The following is a 19,311-nucleotide window of genomic DNA, read 5'->3' as shown; positions in this document are numbered from 1 at the left end:
TAAAAAAAATTAAATCGAATGTTTTGGTTTATCATTCATAAATGAATGTATTTTAGGCGTGTTTCTTAACGAGTGGGAAATACAGAAAATAAATCAGTGGTGTTTGTTCTTTGCCAAATGCCTCCCTTAAGGTTGGGAGGTAAACAGCCTACCCAGGGCAGGGAGAGAGGAAGGCATGTGCGCCAGCGCTGCATTCAATTCAGTCCGCAGGTTTTCCATTTCCACCTTGAGCAAACCAAGTCAAAGGCGGGATAAGGCTTTCGGAGGACAATTTAGATCAGGCACTACACGGAGTGAAAGAAAGAAGATCGTGGTATTCATCACCGACGTGGGATGACGATCAGCCTCCTGGCTGGCTGCATTCTCCCTTCCATCCCCCTTCCCTGTCACCCCACCTGCCGACCCCTCCCACCCTGGGCTCCGGCTGGCCCGGGGCCCACCCAGGGCCTGGCCTTCTTGTTCCCACCCTCTGCAGAGCCCTTCCCTGACCACTCGACTTCTCACATCCTCCAGGTCCTGCTCCAGTGTCCCCTTCTCCATGAGGCCTCCTTTGACCGTCCCCTTGAACATCGCGACCTTTCCCAGCCTGCCTGTGTTTCTGCAGAGCACTTATCACCACCTGACATATTCCGTATTTTACTTATTTATATTTATCATCTTTTTTCTCCCTCTAAGAAGCAAACTCCATGAGGCCATGAGGACAGGGCCTTTTGTTTTTGTCTGTGTTGTTCACTTTTATAGTTCCAGTGCTTAGAACAATCTTGACATACAGGAAGCATTCCGGTATTGTTGAATCAGTGAAGGGGTGATGAACACGACCCCTTACTCCTGGGGATTCATGGGGCCCTCATGGGGGGACCGCTGGCTCAGTTCTGTGTCACAGGCCCACAGCCTGGAGGGGCTGCATCTGGTCATCTCCAGAAAGGGGTAAGTCAGGAAGAGAGAGGCACTTTGTGGGGAGGAGGTGAGGGGTCATAGTGCTTAGGAACCGAGGGGTTATTTGTCCTGGAATTTATATCTTAAGGGCTCTTCAGAACAGGAGCTTTCCAAGAAATACATAGGCTCTAATTCTTGAGAGAAAAGGTCTTGCTCTCACAACTTTCACCCTGCCAAGCTGGTGACGTTATTTCTTGCACAAACCTGAAGAGAATAGGCAAGGTGTTTGGCCTTGAAATACGTTCAGATTTTTTTCCTCTTGAATTTGATCTATGAATTAAATTTCCTCTTAATTTGATCTGTGATTCTGGTGGTACAATTGTGAGCTTGCAGCCTGGCTGGCAGGGAAGGAGGAGAGAACACTGCCCACTGGAGGAGGTAGTCCCAGGCCGGAATACACCAGGCAGTGCCTGGAGTGGAGACCAGCCCCTCACGGACCTTGTCAGGCCATAGAGTTGCCTCCTTGGGGAAAAGGTCCAGGAGAGATTGGTGGACAGAACGGGGTAGGAGTGTGAGAAAAATCAGGAGTATTAATAGATTTATCTCCTGTGGTTTTTTCTAGATACAATTATCTGAAACTCAAAACACAAAAAATAAGCCTTAATTTTAGCAAATCCAAACTACTTCTTGTCACATGCTGCTTGCTCAACACAGAGAGTTAAAAAAAAAAAAAAAATTCTTCCTAGACATAATTTCATTATAGCAGTTGACACACAGGCACAGCCACCACCCACCAGCTTTCTTGGACACTGATATGTCTCGCTGAGAAGAAATTTCTGGCCTCTGTGGCTTGATTCTGCAATTACCATAATCTCCACTCTCTGGAGGCCGTTGCTAGTGGAGTGGATTAGTGCCCAAGCCTTTGGTGTCTCTGGAGAAGAGAGTTCAAATCCCGAGCTTAGGTCATAAGTAAAGATGAAGGGGGTTGGTCTAAGGGTTTATCCCCCTTTGGGAGCAGTGAAAGGCACAGCTAGTTATGATTATTAATCTTGTTCAGACGAGGCACTGCCAGAAATGTGCTGAGTTGGTCCTCATCCAGAGAAACTGGCACAGCCCACAGGCTTCTGACTCTCTGAATTCACTCTGGGCTTTTTCAAACACAATATGAATTTTTTCAAAAGAAATCACAGTGTGATTGTTTGTTCACTGGCAGAGAAAAGCATATTATTTTGCAGAAGTGCCCATTTGGGCTCCAATAATTTAATGGAGATAAAGTAGTCTGTGATTAGTAGCACATTATGAAAAGAGGGACAGATCCGTTCTCTTGCCTTTTCTTTTGACAGGTGTATTTCTACTGGATTTGCCGGGATGCGAGGGCTTTTGAGTGGTTTGCTGATCTCTTACTCTCACTGGAAACCCGGATGAGTGAACAAGGGAAAACCCACTTTCTGAGTTACCATATATTTCTTACTGGCTGGGATGAAAATCAGGTATCAATAAGACTCTAAGAATGAGCAATATTACCTAACTTGTCTAATATAGAGCAAAGAGAAAAAGAACGAGCTATCTAGTTACCTGGTGGCATGAAAGAATTATTTTTATGTTCCTAAAAAGAAGAGAATACGATAAAAACAGATTAGAAGGAACTATTCAAGTTGTAACAATAAAAGAACAGTTAACTTGCTGAGGAATAGAAAAGAAGATAAACAGGTTGAACAATAGAAGACAATCCGGGTTTCGGAAATCCCAAATAAATTTGCATTTGTCATTTTAAGAGTGACATCAAGTGAATACTATTGATTGGCTATATTGTCTTGTTGAGTTCCTAATTGGTTCTAATTCTATGCTTTGAGCTGTTCAGAGTTAAACAGAAAAGATTCCTGCGTGTTTACATTTGACATTTTGTACTGTAAAATATGTGAGCATCTACAGAAAATAATTATTACAGATACATGATTTGTCTAGAGATTTCTTTTTCTTAAGGTGTTCTTAGAAATTGTGTGTATGTATGTTTATTTACCTAAGATCAAAATGATCTTCTGTTTTGGCAGGTGTTCTGCAGTGTATTGTATTAATGAAATATTAAGATTAAATTTTCTGAAAATAATGTAAATCAAAATATTGACTATGGTAATATTTCAGTGTTGATAATATTGAATGATGATTATTACATTTTAATCCATTTTAACCCCTTAAATATGTGAGTTAACAATGAAGTGATTATTAGGTTATAAAATGTGTATTCTAACCAGCACTTCTGTAGCAGCTATTATTGATATGTATTTTTAAGGAAAGTGTACTTAAGCTGAAGAGATTTGCATTAATCACCAAAATTTAGAAATAATGCTCTGTGTGTGTTTCTCTCTCTCTCTCTCTCTCTTTCTCTCTCTCTCTCTCTCTCTCTCTCTCTGAGACACACACATGCACGCACACGCACGCACACACACACACACATACACACACGCACACATGCACGCACATGCGTGCACTGGCCCTATAGAATAGAATATTACTATAATTTGACTCTGCTTCTGCAAATGAAAAAGGTTTCACTAGAAATTCAGTAGCTTAATGAATTTTTATGGTCTTATTTGCAGTCCTCCTTAAATATTTAATCCTCTGGGATAATTTGAAATGTGGGTTTCTTGGGAACTGGGCTTGAAACATCTTAATGAATTAAATAGTGTTAATTATGTTTTCCAAACAAACATTTTCCTTATTCAAATGGGATTTTTGACTAATGATCTATTTGGTGAAGGACAGACACAGTCTTTTGCTTTCTAGTACCATGCTTGCTCTTCCTCTGCTAAAGTCACTTGATCCCGTGTCCACGTAGGCACTCCCTGTCACTTGGGAGTTACAAGACAGAGGTTTTCATACACAACCCTGTCCCCTCCCAACTCTGCCACTTTCAAGAATATGCTATAAAATACTTTTTTTTTCTTCCTAAATACAAGTAAATTAAAATAGGTGTCTTCTTAAATTCTTGCCATGACATTTAGGAAATTCTTTAGACTCCCGAATTTCAGGCAAGAAATCACTAATCTCAACATTTAAGGAAAAAATACTTGGTGCATTCTGTCAGTAAAGAATCTAGAGGCTGTTTTAGAAACAGCCAATTGTTAAACTAAATTCAACAACCTCAAAGTGGCAAAATGACAAGAACAGAAGGGACAGATGGAAGAGGTATTACAAAGGGCAAATCAACAGAGTTTAGAGATTAATTGAACATTGGGCTGAGAAATATGGAACAAGTAGAAGTCCAAATTTTTGAACATCACTGATTGGCCCTACCACAAACCTAAGTAGGGAAGGCCCTTTTGCTGATGAGCTAATGCCCAAACCTCCTAGCGAGTCCTTTAAGTCCCTTCCCAGCTTGACTCCTTCTGTCCTACCCTGTGATGGTCCTCTGGAACCAGAGCCACCAAGCGGTGCATATTCGCCCCTCATGCCGCACAGTTTACTGTGCCATGTCTTTGCTCACACTGCTCCCCCTCTGTCACTTAATGCCCTCTGACATTTCACCCCGCCCTCTCTTTGCCTGGAGTCCTATTCCCAAACTGTCTTCCAACAGTAGCCCTGCTCTGTGGAGTTAGGCTTACCGATGGCAACTCCCGGAGGCATGGATTTGCATGATTCCACCTGCCGTCGTCTACTAGCCTGTCAGGGCACTTCCATTCTTTTTGTCTGAATTTCCCCAGCCTTGGCTGCCTTTTTAGACTGAAGAGAAAACCAGCCAGGGCAGCCAGGTTTGCTGCGGGAACTCAGGGCATAAGTGGAGCCCGGTGGGATTGTTACCCAAACTGGTCAGGATCAGGAAGAATCAAAGGTGAGGGCAAATTGAGCAGGAGGGGGTAAGGCACGCAAGCTCCAGAGCTGTCATTGGGTGTAAGGTAAGGGATGAGCACAGGGACACAAATCCCAGGAGGGAAGAAGCAAGGTAGCTACCAGAATTCAGCAGGGGAAAACAATGACAGCCACGTAAAAATGATCACGGGGGACCGTGGATATGCCCCAGGCTCTTACCTGTTGACCACGAGCTACATGATAACTGGGTGCATTCCCTCCTGTTAGCTTGAAGGCAAACAGTTGGGCACAGAGCTCCAACCATGCCTCTTGTTATGCTCGGGCCACCATGTCCTGTCTGCCAGATTCAACGTTCTCCCAGCACATGGAACGGGACAGTAGACATCAAACCGTTTCAACCCAGGAGGCAGATCTGATTGTAAGACTCAGTTTCTTCCCAGACACTTCATAACACTTTAATCTTGCAATGCCCTTCTCAGATCCCCAGGATTTAATATTAAATGAATAGGAACAGCAGGTGGAGATTAATTTTTGAGAAGTTTGGCAGAAAGAAGGAAGTTCAGTGCTTTCTCTTCCTTAACCACATTTACTATATTACTCTCACTCTTCTGAAGAAAAATATTCTTTCTAGGCTAATATTATTGTACACCTACTACGTATAATGGAGACATTTTACTCCAGTAAGGCCCAATACAAAGATACATGAGGTATGGTGCTTAACCTGAAGCACAAGATTGGTGATATCTGCTAATAATAAGAAGCATTTCTAGCCCAGTAAAATACATTTTTTGCATTAAGCCTACAAATGAGTGTAATTACTTCCTCCTTTATTTATAAAAAGCTTCTATTTTTTTCTAAATTCATCTGATACCACAATTTTTATTGTAGGCTATTCACATCGCTTTACATTGGGATGAAAATACAGACGTGATTACAGGCTTAAAGCAGAAAACCTTCTATGGGAGACCTAACTGGAACAGCGAGTTCAAGCAAATAGCCTACAACCACCCCAGGTAAGACAAGCTCTCTTTCCTCTGCCTGCTGGGAGCCTCCCTGGAGAAACACAGGTTGCTGCTGAAATGGGAAATTAATCTGCAGTATTGTGCATCTTGTCTAGAGATAACATCTACCTTAGAAAGGTGGTCATGGTATAGGAACCACAAACCTCTGCTTAACTGGCTTGCAACCTCTGACTATTACTGGCTATGATGAAATTTTTCACACTTAACCTCAATTTAAAGATGCTATTTCTTAAACTAGAAATGCCTTCAAGAAGCCTTTGGTGAATACAAGTTGATCTCTAATTACCCAACTGGAGAGTTTACTTATGTCCAACTGTATCTAGCATGTCTAGAAAAAGCAGAGAGAAAATGTTATAAGACCCGGCAGAGATTTAGATTGGTGGTTAAAGATCCTGGAACTGGAGTCCAAGTGCTTGGGTGTAAATTCTGTTTATACCTTTTCAACTGGACAGTTTTACCTTGGACAGGTTATCTATCCTGGTACTGAATCAGTCTCCTCCTCTGCAAACTGCAAATAATCACAGTGTTTACCTCCTAGGATTCTGCAAGGATTAAATGAATGGAATACACGTAAGGTGCCTAAAACAGTGCTTGATATGGAGTACTCAGTAAACGTTAACTGCTGTCATTACTATTATTATCATTGCTGTGGGCTGAATGTGTCCCCAAAGGTTCATGTGTTGGAGACTTGACCTCCATTGTAACAGTGCTAAGCGTGCGAAATCCAATTATGGTAACTGAAAGGTGGGACCTTTAGGAGGTGCTTGTGAGGACTGCACCCCTGTGAATGGATTAATCCATTGATGGTTTAAGGGGTGGTCATGGGCGTGGTTCTGATGCTTTGTAAGGAGAGTGCACAAGCAGGTTAGTTCTCTCTTGCTCAGCCATCCACTATGTGATACTCTGTGTCACTGTAGAGAGTCACCACCAAGAACAAGGCCCTCACCAGATGTATTCTCTGGACCTTGGATTTCTCAGCCTCCAAACAGTAAGAGATAAATTTCATTTCTCTATAAATTGCCCAGTTTCAGGCATTCTGTTATGAGCCACAGAAACAGACTAGTACAATTGTCATTTCAATTACTACTATGATTATTATCATTATGTAGTAAACTTCGGTGTAGAGAAGGAAGAACACTTGCTCTGGGGCCTCATGACTGGTATGAAGTCTATACTTCCTGTTCTAGAATTTACTAACTATGTGGCTTTGGACAAGGTAGTTTATTCAAGCCTTTGTTCCCATTGCAAAATACAAATGATAATATCCATTCACAGTGTTGTGTTCGTAATTTTAAAATATATATAGTACGGGGAAGAGCTTGGTAAAGTGTAAAGCAGTAATGCAAACAGTTATTGTTGTTTTTGTTTGTCTCTTAAGCCAATCTTTGTTCTGAATCCTCATCGTCTATGGCTTCTGAAAATCAGCATGTCCTCATATTGTCTTCATTAAAGAACAGTCTCCATATCTGAAAAAAGATCTGAAGGAAGGGGCAGAGTGTGCCATGTGTACAGCTGGGAGAGAGCACGTGGCCAAGCCCTGAGGCAGGAGACACAGCTCCTGGCATGATCCAGGAGGCCAGTGGCTGGAACAGAGGAGGTGGGAGGGGGAGTAGCAGGGCCCAGCTTTTAGGAGAGGTAGTGGGGACAGTGGCAGGTCTTTAGAGATTGCGGGTTTTATTCACAGAGGGGAAGTAACCTAAAGTCCTGAGCAGAAGAGGGATATGGGTCATGTGAGAGAATAGATTGGAAGGGGCCAAGACAGAGATGGAGAGGACAGGGAAGAGTAAGCCCTGGTGGTAGCTTGGATTAGGGGCAACAGTGGGGGTGGCGAGATGCAGCTGGATTCTAGATGTTTTCTGAAGGTTGAGCTGACGTGACTTGCTGATGGACAGGATGTGAGGCATGACCCAACTAGCATGAAGTCACCACTTACTAATAGAGCAGTGATGGTCAGAGGAGCTGGTTGGCAGGTGTGGGATACCAGGAGTTCCAGTTCTGGCATGTTGCTCTTAAAATGCCTGTCATGCATGCACGTGCAGGGGTCAAGCAGGCAGATGAATATAAGAATCGAGAGTTCAGGGGAGAAGGTCAGCTGGAAGTGTCGGCACATAAGCTGTGTTTGGAGCCGGGAAACTGGATGGGATGACCAAGGGAGCAGAGAGAGATCGACAAGAGCTCCAAGAACTACAATATATGGAGGGTGGAGAAATATGTTCTCTATTTTCAGGTCCCAGAATTAATAGATATTACTCTTATCTACCTTATTAATCATGCCACTTGGGTCTTCTATGCTCCGACCTTTTTCTGCCCGCTTTCCCAGCACTGAACCAGTGAGAGCTCCGTAAACCCCACCGAGCTGTTTCTGCCTGCTTCTCTCTCCCCCAATTTCCCTGCTGTCTTGCCATCTCTCCCCTCAGTCCTTGTATTTCTGTTTTGTGGTCTTCTTTCATAGAAGCTAGGCTTTGTTAAACTTTTTGCAGTTCCCTTGCTTTTTTTTTTCTGCTCCATAGAATACTTTTCTGGTGAATATTACTCATCTTTTGGACAATTTTGGCTGCTTCTTTTTACACTTTTTCCTTATATTCTTTTTTCCAGAACTATGCTATTTTCTTTTTTATTGTCATTGAATGTGTTAAACTTTCCTGGACCAGCTATTTGAAGGAGGTTTGGCAAGGAGAGAGGTGTGGAAGGAGTGACCGGGTAGCCATCCAAGGCTCATAACCATCCAATTCCAGTTGCCTCTTTCCATATACATTCACTCCAACTTACACCTCCCCTTGCCCTGTGTGACCCCTACCAACCCTCTCCACACCCTGTGCCCCAGCAGCCTGCCCAAGAAACCCTGGACCCAAAACAGGAGTGTCCAGTGAGGAGGCTCTGGACTGCTGAGCACAGCACCCCTGACATCAGCCCAGGGAGGAGAAAGTTGGAAGGAGTGCTTGTGGGGACTTAATCCTGACCTTGAATCAGCCAAAGACTAAAAGATCCCCAACAAGAAAACCCAAGAAAATCTTAATCTTTGGCTTCATGGTTAGGGGAGGCAGGTGGTAGACCAACTGCAAACTCTTATGGTCTTGCTTTTGCCCCGTGGGGCTCAGCCTTGGGTGCCCTATAAGAACCTGCCAACCTATGGAAGGTGGCCTTGACTTCTCCTCCCAGGCACCACTTCCTGAATGCCACCTGTTCCTTGTTGCTCCCACCTTGAATCTTGCTCTCACTCAGCCTAGAATCCAGTTCTGGATTCTCCACCTTCTCTCCAGATGGGATGCTTCAGGACCCATCCTGGCTTCAGGACCTCAGAATCCAGTTCCTGTGTGCTCCTACTCAACAGTCAGCCCTGGTTCCTAACCCCCCAGAGTCACCACCCCTCACCCCACCCCATCTGGTTCTTGTCCAGAGCACAGATGAAACAATTTCATCTGCTGTTTCCTTAAAAAGATCATAGGTAGAAACTAACAAAATATTACAAGCTCATATGTGACAACCAGGTTTTGTTGTTGCTAGGTTTCCTTTTGAGAAAAAAAAAAATCTTTGATAAATGTTTTATACTCCTTTTTCAATTATCACAGAGTGAATTTTCCTACTCTGCAGGCTTTTGGCACAGACACATATATCTTGGTTTTAAGGTCTCATAGACAGTCCCACTCTTCATTATGATTGTCCCTTATTGACATCTCGCATTGTATTTGTTTACGTTTGTTGCATATGAAGTTTGTAGCTCAGTGGGGAAGGCCTTTCAAAACAAGCCATTTAATTATCTCTCTTCCCTCGGAAAGGTGTGAGCCAAAAACACAGAGCATCAAGAGACCAGGGGTAAAACTGGGCTTGCACAAACTCTGCCGAGAAAATTATGCTGTGCAGTGCTGAAAAGTGAGGCTGTCCAAATTTTATAGGCAGTGAGGAGTCGAAACCAGTTTTAAGGTGGGCAAACTATATTGCTGTCACTTCCTGGTTGCTCTTGTGAGGAGCGCGTTCATTGCTTTTCAGAAGCCATCGTCAAAGATAAGTGCATATATATAGCTAATGCCCAATTACATTTTTCAGCACAGAAGCCATGCAAACTCTCTCTCCCTGATGGATTACTTCATCTCTTCCAGGGTAGAAGAGGCCCCCAATGCTTGGATGTCACTGAATCAAGCCTCTACAGCATACTACCTAGCCCTAAATTTTTTAAATATAGTATCTGTAAAGCCATAGACACTAGAACACGACAACTCGTTATATAGCTTCAAGCATCAATGTAATTAGTATGAGATATATGTAGGCAAAGTCAATTATTATTTTAACCCTGGAATGCCACATCCTTGGGAAAACACAAGTCACCAGTAAAAAGCTAAGCACCACCCTTCCAAAAGACTTAAAATGACCTCCTTAAAATAATTTTGTTTTCTGCCTTGTAAAAGAAGATTTATGTTTAATGAAGCTTTTAATGAAGAAATCTCGGAAAGCGAATGCCAATAAAATCTAATTTTTAAACAAGAAAATCTAATACTGAGAAGTATTTCAATATGCTGGCCTTTGTCCAGATATAAATGAAACACACAATCCAATTACTATTCTGCACAAAGGACATAGTAACATTAATTTTTCTCAAGATGGTTATTAAAGAGATAAACACTATGTTTTCCCTTATTATGTCAAGGATATGTTTGTTCCCAAGCCTACTTGGCTACTCTTACACGACAGGTCTGTTCTGTCATTAGCTTATATCTTTTGGCAAAGGTGGGTCAGAAGGAATTGGTGGATTTGTTAGTGGCCTCAGAAAAGGTTCTTTGTTCTTGAGGGCCTTTGAAGTAGGCTCTCAACCGTTTCATTCATCAGTGCAAAGCCAAGGATTCTTAGGACTTACTTTTTTAAAAACGTTTACCTGTTCGCTCAAAGCTAGAGTTTGTTCTTGTTCTAAGAAGAAAGAGTTAAATCAAAAGAATAAAGGGAAAAGGGGCAAAAATATTTTTTATAGAACATGAAAAACAGCACCAAAAATAAAGCTTAAAGGGAAACAGATCAAAGAGAGTAGAGCAAGCTATAAAGGAGCCAGAAAATTGCAAAAATAACAGTAATGGAGAAACAAATTGATGAGTATCAAAATGAATACAAATAAGGAAGGGGAAGAAAAATTAAAAATAGATCAAAGACAAAGTAGAAAATAGGAAAGCGTATTCTGTTGTTTTTATTTGTAATTAATTTTGGTAATTATTTCAGCTGTATTACAAAAACACAAGTATAATTTTAAAAGTAGTAAGTGGATGTATAAAAAAATAAGTCTTTTACTGATATGCCCAAACTTGCACGCATGTGACAATTGTTGTATGTTACTTGTTAGACAAGCACAAAAAAGTACTCTAAACACAAAAACTATAAAAATTATTCTCCCAATTAAAATATAACAGGCTAATTAAATACATGCATTGACATCTATGTTTACTGATCTATAGAAATATGGCTTTTACAAAAATGAAAGTGTATTTTATTTTTTGTAAATGTTCTCAATATGCTCCCAAGCTTTAACCAAATGCTCAAAACATCAGGGAATCATTTCCAAGAAGGTAGACAGAATAAAAATAAATATATCTTTATCACATCTACTTACTTTTTGATAAACATACATTGTACATATACTCAATCTTCTGAATTTGTGTATCTGTTTTTTTAATTACTTGAAGAAAATGATTTTCTAAAGGCCTTCAGTCTTTGATCTTACACTTCAGATAGTTATAGTTTGCTGCTTTTGACCTATCTGCTAAAAACTTCACCATGCCTTGTAGGTGTAAACTTTATGTAATTAATTACCATAAAAACTTTCAAGATTTGACCTTTTTTTTTTTCATAACTTCAGTAGCAGTGTTTCTTTTATCTTGAAATAAAAAATAAAGAATAGAAGGGTACTGCCATTTGTTAGAACAGTTCAGCACAACCCAACAATGAAGAAAGGTGTTGACTTACCATATGAGTGGGGCTTCTAATCCATATTGCATGAATGTATTTTAGACCACCCATTGTTTTCAGAAATGTAAAAATACCTTTATACTAAATTAAGTAAACGTGTCCATCTGGAATCACATTTGCTTGTGTGCACGCCCTTCAATTCTCATTTGTATGTGCATATGTGCAAAGTGTTTTTACATGATATTTTTAAGAAATTAACATTCTGATTATAGCACACAGAGCCCTTTATTTAACAGGATATCCTGTACATTCATTATATGACTAAAATGTTCAGAATACTTCAAGAAATAGACAACTGAAAATCTAACACATGATAAACTATAGGTTTATGGGAAAAATAAAGCCACCATAAACTTACGTGATATGAATTGTGTCCCCCAAGTTTTATGTATTAGTAGCAACCTTCCCCAGTGTGACTGTTAGCAGGGTGGGAAATCTTATTATGATAATTGAAAGATGGAGCCTTGGAGAGGTGATTGTGAGGACCATGCCTAGTGAATGGATTAATAATGGTGGTCAGGGATGTGGTTCTGAAGGCTTTAAAAGGAGAGCACGTGAGAGTCTCTCTGTCTCTGATCCACCATTCTCTGCCATGTGAGACCCCTGCATTGATGTAAAGCCACCACCAAAGAAGACTCTCATCAAATGTGTTGTCTGGACTTTGGACTTCCCAGCCTAAGAAACTGTCAGCAATAAATTTCATTTTCTTATAAATCACCCAGTTCCAGATATTTTGTTATAAGCCACAGAAACAGACTAAGACATTATGATAGCCATATTGTCAGATATTTAAATAGTACCTTTCCACCAGACGGCATCCAGCTTCCTGGTTTAAATCAAGTGAAGATTCAACAGAAATTATTGGAATTACTCCTTTTATGCTAAGGGGGATTAGGGAGGTAGATGAGTACAGGGTGGATTTATCATTACTCTGCAAAGTTTCTTTGATGGTATTATCTACTAAATCATTGATTATGGCAAAATATTAGGTTATCTATATATAAAAGTGTATATATTTTAGTATTTTATTGGGGTGAGGAGGGGACAGGGTTGGCAAAACACAGTTCTACATTCCCTAGGATCCAATGCTGCAATCCCGTTGCATTCAGTTTTCTCCCCTCCTTGACTATAAGAGCCTCGAGGACAGCACTTTATCTATGCACCTCAGAGCCTAGCACAGTGGCCAGCATGAGCAAGTGGGACAGTGTGATGGACGAGAAAGCTGCAATAAGAGTCCCCGCACTACAGCCTTGGCTGCCAAAGAGGATGGAGTTGGTGGGAAGTGGTCAGGAAAAGAGTCACAAGTGTGAGCATTGTTAAGGACGTCTGCAGCTCCCAATGAACAACTGAATAATTAGGACGCAGAGAAAGGTAATGTAGCAGGCTGCCACAAATTGACTAGGAGATAGGTTACAAAAAAAAAAAAAAAGCTGGCTAGCACAATTATCATCTGCAGTTATGGAAAAAAAGGTGCTGTACAAAATGTAATTATGTGATGAATCACTCGGAGGCATTTCTAATGAAAAACATTCACTAGGAAGGATTAACCCAAAGTCGTGTCCATTGTCTGATACAGAGTTTGTAGCTCTCGTTGTCCTTTTTCTAGACCTCCATAAATCCACAGGAAGCTTCTGTTTATCGATTTTATTTGCAGAATGCACTCAGGATATAAAGTAATTTGATTTTTTTTAAATGGGGTTTAGGGTCTGCCCCTGCAGGGTTATAACTTACCAAGCATAAAAGCCAACGCATAAAACAAACATACAATTTAAAGAGAGAAGGGCTCACAGCAGCAGAACCTGGGACTCCATGAGCTGGTGGGATTACTCCCGGGTGCACTCACGCTCCTATATATCTGCTGGGCAGAAATCTCCTGGTGGGTGATATTTTGGATGTCTTTCATGCATGGCATCACTGAACTGTTTTGAAAAATGCACCAACCCCACAGAGAAGTGCACAATAGACACTTAGCAAATACAGCAGGGGAAAGGAGGATTTTCTTTACTGTATATCAGAGCTAAAAATAATGCTGTGAATGTTACCCATCTTTGCAGCTTGTGTAAAATTTGTCCTTTTCTCATCAAAGTCAGCAGCCCAGACTGATCGATGCCATTAATGTTTTCCCTGATCTGGCTCCTCACACATGTGCAAGCTCTGCAGCTTGCAGGCTGTAAACTGAAGAATGGCACCTTGAGTTTTTATACTTCTTTTGCAGGGTATCTTTTTTTTTAATTCTCAGCAATTGTGGGTAATTAAATTTTATAGAAGGATTTTTTCTTTACCGACACCATTAGGGTTCTGGTGCACTTGTCTGTTGCCTCATAAAAGAAGAAAAAAAACTGCCACATCTGTGCCTTAACCACTCTGAGTGGATTCTTGGCTCTGTGATTCACAGTATGCAGTTGTGACAAGAAATCTCCATACTTGGAATCATACATGCCTAGGAGGGTAAGCAAGGCAAGCCACGGAATGCCAGGTGTGGGGACAGTAGGGCACAGAGAATGAGCAACGGGCTGACCTTTCCACCTTAGCAGAAAGTAGATCATGAACAGCCTTTGTGTGTGATTGCATAACTGTGACAGTTATGGACCCTGAGTATAGAAGAGTGTGTACTCAGCTGTGCAGTGTAATGGCCACAACTTCAAAAGAAGCAAAGGGGCTGTGAACTGCTGGGGACACCAGTGGTACACCTGCAGCCAGCAACCAGAATCCTTTGAAACGGAGTCTTAAAGGCAGAGCATCAAAGACTTCATTAGGTTCTGCAAGTCGTTACTATGGCCACAGACAAAAGGGTGGTCTTAACCTGTTGGGAATGGGCCAGTGGGCAATCTCTTTGGTGACATCTACACTAATGGAAAAATACCACCACCCATAACTGTATCTTTGAAAATAGATGCAAGGATACCTCTGGGCATCTGACACAAAGAAAAGCTGTGACTGCTCAGTGGGAAGGGTCTCACCTGACCATCTGTCATTCAAAGTGTTTCAGTCCAGAGCTCAAAAAACATAGTGCTGATCCCAGTAAGTCTGTAATCACCTCTGAGTTATCACCCGACATCCCATCTTCTGTTCAGCTTTGTGGAGCAGGCAGACACCAGCAGACAGCATGTGGGATAATATCATGAGCTAACAGTTCCTGAGAACTCACTGTGTGTCCAGCACAGGGCCAAAGGCTGAACCTGCGAGGTCTTGTCTGATCTTTGCAGAGATTCTAGGAGCTAGGTATTATAATTTCCCCCATTTGTAGATGAAAAAACGGGAGCTTTGAGAAGATAATTAACGTGGCCAAAGTTACCCAGCAACAAAGTGGAGGAACCAACAACACTCTTAACCATTGCCTTTTATTTCCATAAACACCTTAAAATTGCTTCATTAAGTCATAAACTCATATTTTTCAGTAGGAATATTTTCAGAGAAAATACTCTCTTGAATTTAGCCATGGCAATGATAACTTTGAAAGTAGTACTTACACATTCTAAACATATTGTCATTTATCAATGAAACCATTTCATCAATTCCTTTGAAGCTAGAGTTTGAAATGTGATTGAACCATCAAGTTCTGCTGTGGACATTATGGTCCTGGAACACATAATTAAAATGTGGCTGTAATACATGGCAGAGAATCATATGGGTATATAAGCCAAGATGAACTAGGCCATATGGGCACTTTCCAACAAAAGCCAAGTCTGAAGAAATACAGGCACTGTAGTGGGCTGGTCCCGGAGTCCAAAGAATTTCTTTAAGACATTGTTTCTCAAAGTGTGGCTCACAGGACCATCTGTTTCTCTGTTACCTGGGGTCCGTGCTAAACAAGCATTCGTTAGATTTGAGCCTAGGAATCTACATTTTAACAATTTACCTAGATGATTTTATGCACAGTAAAGTTTGAGAACTTTTGATCTAGATTAGAGTAACTAATTCAGTTTATGCCAGAGATTGGAAAAATGCTACAAGGAATAGTAATATCCAAGATGAGAGAAAAAAGACAGTCTCTATAAGTCCCTGTAGAGTCTGACACATCCTACCTTCCAGAGACAACCTAAACCCCTGCCCCTATGCAGTATTTATAAGTAAGTCACAAGAGATTTGAGCTGCCTTGGAACAGTCACTGTATGGAAAAATATCTCTTCAACGCTATTTTCTGAAATGTCAGAGTTAGGAATGACAGTGTTTGGGTGACTACATTTTCAGCAATGTCTTTTTCCTTTTCAGCCTTCCTTTTGACCATCTTTGAAAATTAAAGTAATTCCAACAGGAGAAATAAATTACTTTAGCATAAATTTTATTATCTGTAAGAAAGGTAGGGTTGCACAGGATATTAGTAATAACTAACCTTTTTAAAACCTTTTTGAGTGCATTATCTCATTTGCTTTTGATAAAACATAGGAGGCGGTTGTTATCATCTCTGTTTTACACATGTGGAAACTGAGGTCTAGTTCTTTGCCCAAGACCACACAGATAACAATCAGCACAATCATTTATTCATTCATTCAGCAAACGTGGATTGATTGTCTACTGTACACCAGACACTTTTTCAGGTGCTGGGATTACAGTGAAGAGAAAAACAGATCAGGTTTCTGCTTTCAGGGAACTTTCATTCTAGTCACAGAGCTGAGAGGACGTTAAGGAAGGTCACCTGACCAAAAATCCAGGTGATGCCAACTCTATTTCAAAACCCCCTGCATAAGAGGAGATCGAATAACCTCTTCACAAAGAAATGATTAAGTTCCATCATGATGAATATGCTAATTACCCTATTTGATCTCACACATTATATACCTCTATTGATACTTAGCACAAATATGTATAATCAATATGTTTCAATGAAAAAAAAAAAAAGCACAGTCATCATGGCCCCTTTGGCTCCCCCTACCTGTGTGGTTCTGGGCATAACAGGATTCTGGGGACCTGGGAGAGAGCATGGTGCTGAAAGTAGAAAAAAGCAATCTAAGAAAAAAAGGAAGTGAATGGAGAAAAATAAATAACCTCATAACCACAACCACTTAATTTTATAGTTCTGTCGTGCCTTCTGGCTGGCCTTGCCCAGAGTAACACTTTCTTTCCATTCCTTGCCCCTACTGCAGCAGCAGCATTGGCGTGTTCTTCTGTGGACCCAAAGCTCTCTCAAAGACCCTTCAAAGGATGTGCCGCTTGTATTCCTCAGCTGACCCCAGGGGTGTTCATTTTCATTACAACAAGGAAAGCTTCTAGACTTTGGAGGTAAAATCCATGCATGGTGTAAGTGGCTGCAATAGTAGGTCAGGGGTCAGACAACTTTTCCCTGTAAAAAGCCGAATAATAATCATCTTAGGCTTTCTAGATCATATAGAATCAATTATAACTACTCAACTCTGCTATTGCAATGCTCCAAAGTAGCCACAAACAATAAGGAAAATGAAAGGGAATGATTGTGTTCTAATAAAAGTTTATTTAAGGCCACTAAAGTCAAATTTCATATAATTTTCTTATGTCATAAAATATTCTATTTCCTTTTTTTTCAACAATTTAAAAATGTAAACATCCTTCTTAACTTATGGGCCATCCAAAAACAGGTGGAGAGCCAGATTTGGCCTGCGGGATGTAGCTTGCTGATCCCTGACACAGATCATTTTTCCCAAACTTGTTTTCATGCTTAACATTATATTCAACATGGAGACTCCTATTACTGCTTGGCTTGAAGTCTCCTTTAGAAGTCATTTTCATTACCCTGATGGCAGAGACACCTGCCTTATATCCAAACCCAATCTTTCCTGCTTTAAATTTGAGCTTCTTTGTGCTTTTTTAAATCCTCTATGGACCAGAGAAATCACCAATGGGGGTTATCTTTTACAAAAAAAGTCTTTATATACTTGAAAATGATAATAACATTAATCCTCATCTATCCCTTTTGTAGTCCAAACAATACTAAATTCTTAACCTTTCAACCAAGAATATATATTCTAGCCCTTCAATTTTCTTGTTGCTCTTCAAATTCAGTTCCATTTCTTCACTTCCTTTTATTTATTTTATTTTATTACTTTTTTTTTTTTTTAGTGTTCCAAAGTTTATTACAAATAACAAAGGGTTTATAGGCAGAAAAGGCTGAAGAAAGCAGAAACAAAGAACAAAAAGTGGATTGGTCATTTCAAAATTACTTTCCTTGTAAGGTGCGGACGAAGAGACAGAACAGTAGAAAAATGACATCAGGTTACTTCAGGCTGTCTCTTTTCTGTGATGATTAAGGCAGAGCAAACCTCATTATCAAACCTACTGAAGATTTAAACTAGCCTGTTGGGGGAAATTGGCTGTTATCTTTATCCTGACTTCTGGAAGTTCAGATCAGAGCCTAAGTGATGTGGGATTTAGCAGGGCGGACTCCATTTTGGTTGTTAGTCTGGTCTGTTGGGACAAGTACAGAACTTGGTCCAAAACAATGGCCTTCAGTAATTTTTATTTAACAATTCCCCACTTCAGGCCATGTTCTCATGACCAAAATTTAGAGCATCGGCACCACTCTCAGTTACTATGACTCCAGTTCCTCTCAGCATGTCATTCGTTCCATTCATGGGTTAAAGTGTCCTCTTTATTATGCATTTCTTTGTATTTTGGTTGTTCTAGCCCATCTGACCATTTGACATTCGAGGGGTGGCTGCACAAAACATTTAAAAGTTTTGAGAGAATACAGTGTACCAGGGACCTTAAGGTATCAGATACAGCAGGCAAAGTTTAATGTTTGCCTTAGTTTGCTTCCTAGCATCGAGATTTTAAAAGTCTAATCTGATATTCCTTGACAAATTTCCAGCAAAACAAAATTAAAGAGCTTATGTAGTTATTTCTGCCAGATTTATGTAAGTAACTGGGCAAATTGGTCTCACCATGATCATTTTTGGTAAACATGGAGGTGACTGCCCCGAGAAAAAATTTTTTTTGTCTCAAAAGAAAACTATAGTACACCTGTTGTTAGATTGTAGCCCTGTTTACTGTTTTTGAATTTTATTATCTACTTGTAGACGGGACTGGATTCTGAATTCTTCTGGTTTTCTCTAATATCCAACTAAAACTCTCCAAGAAAGAACTGCTCTGTTCCTAAAGCTGAAGCTGGACAACTCAATGTAAATTTCGAGGGACAAGTTTCACACCTGATGTGTGGGCCCCACCAAAAGTTCACCAAAAACAACTGATGCCATCACTAGAGACCTTCAAACTGCAAACCAGGATGAGAAGTGGCTGACTTCATGCTGTGACAGCTTTTCTTTCCCAAGATCGTTGGAACAATACTTCCTATCATAATGAGACTCTTAGCCCTCTTAAGTTTTCCTTCCTTATGCCTTCTTCTTTCACTAGACAGGATGACGACATAGTTAAGATTTCAAAGTCAGTAACTTCTGTAGGTAACTTGCAAATTGTCACTCACTGCATCAACCCAGTCCTGGGTGCTGGATTACCTACTAAATGAGCAGGGAGGAGCCTGTGCAGTTGCTAACACTTCTTGCTGCACATGGATAAATTCATCAGGTTTTATAGAGACTCATTTGCAAAAAGGTTAACAAACAGGCTCCTTGGTAATCAGTGGACTACATGGTTAAAATGGGTAGACTCTTCATCTGCCTATTGAATTTCAGTTGGTTCAGTTCACGGGGACCCCGGCTAAGGAGCATACTCCAAATTCTTGGTATTATTT

The 19,311-nt window shown here is 40.6% G+C and overlaps 1 protein-coding gene across 1 annotated transcript in view; it reads left to right on the top strand.

The window, feature by feature from the left end:
• The window catches only part of NOX3 (NADPH oxidase 3), a 53,561-nt gene extending 36,699 nt beyond the window's left edge, over positions 1 to 16,862 (top strand). The window contains exons 11-13 of the mRNA XM_063098006.1: positions 2,220 to 2,366; positions 5,572 to 5,696; positions 16,736 to 16,862. Of these exons, the coding sequence (XP_062954076.1) occupies positions 2,220 to 2,366; positions 5,572 to 5,696; positions 16,736 to 16,862 (399 nt within the window). The remainder of the gene's footprint in view (positions 1 to 2,219; positions 2,367 to 5,571; positions 5,697 to 16,735) is intronic.
• Positions 16,863 to 19,311: the final 2,449 nt, after the last annotated feature.

This window comes from Cynocephalus volans, chromosome 5, assembly GCF_027409185.1.
Source record: "Cynocephalus volans isolate mCynVol1 chromosome 5, mCynVol1.pri, whole genome shotgun sequence".
Lineage (NCBI taxonomy): Eukaryota > Metazoa > Chordata > Mammalia > Dermoptera > Cynocephalidae > Cynocephalus > Cynocephalus volans.
Note: the sequence above shows the minus strand (reverse complement) of the source record. Positions and strands in the feature narration are given on the sequence as shown.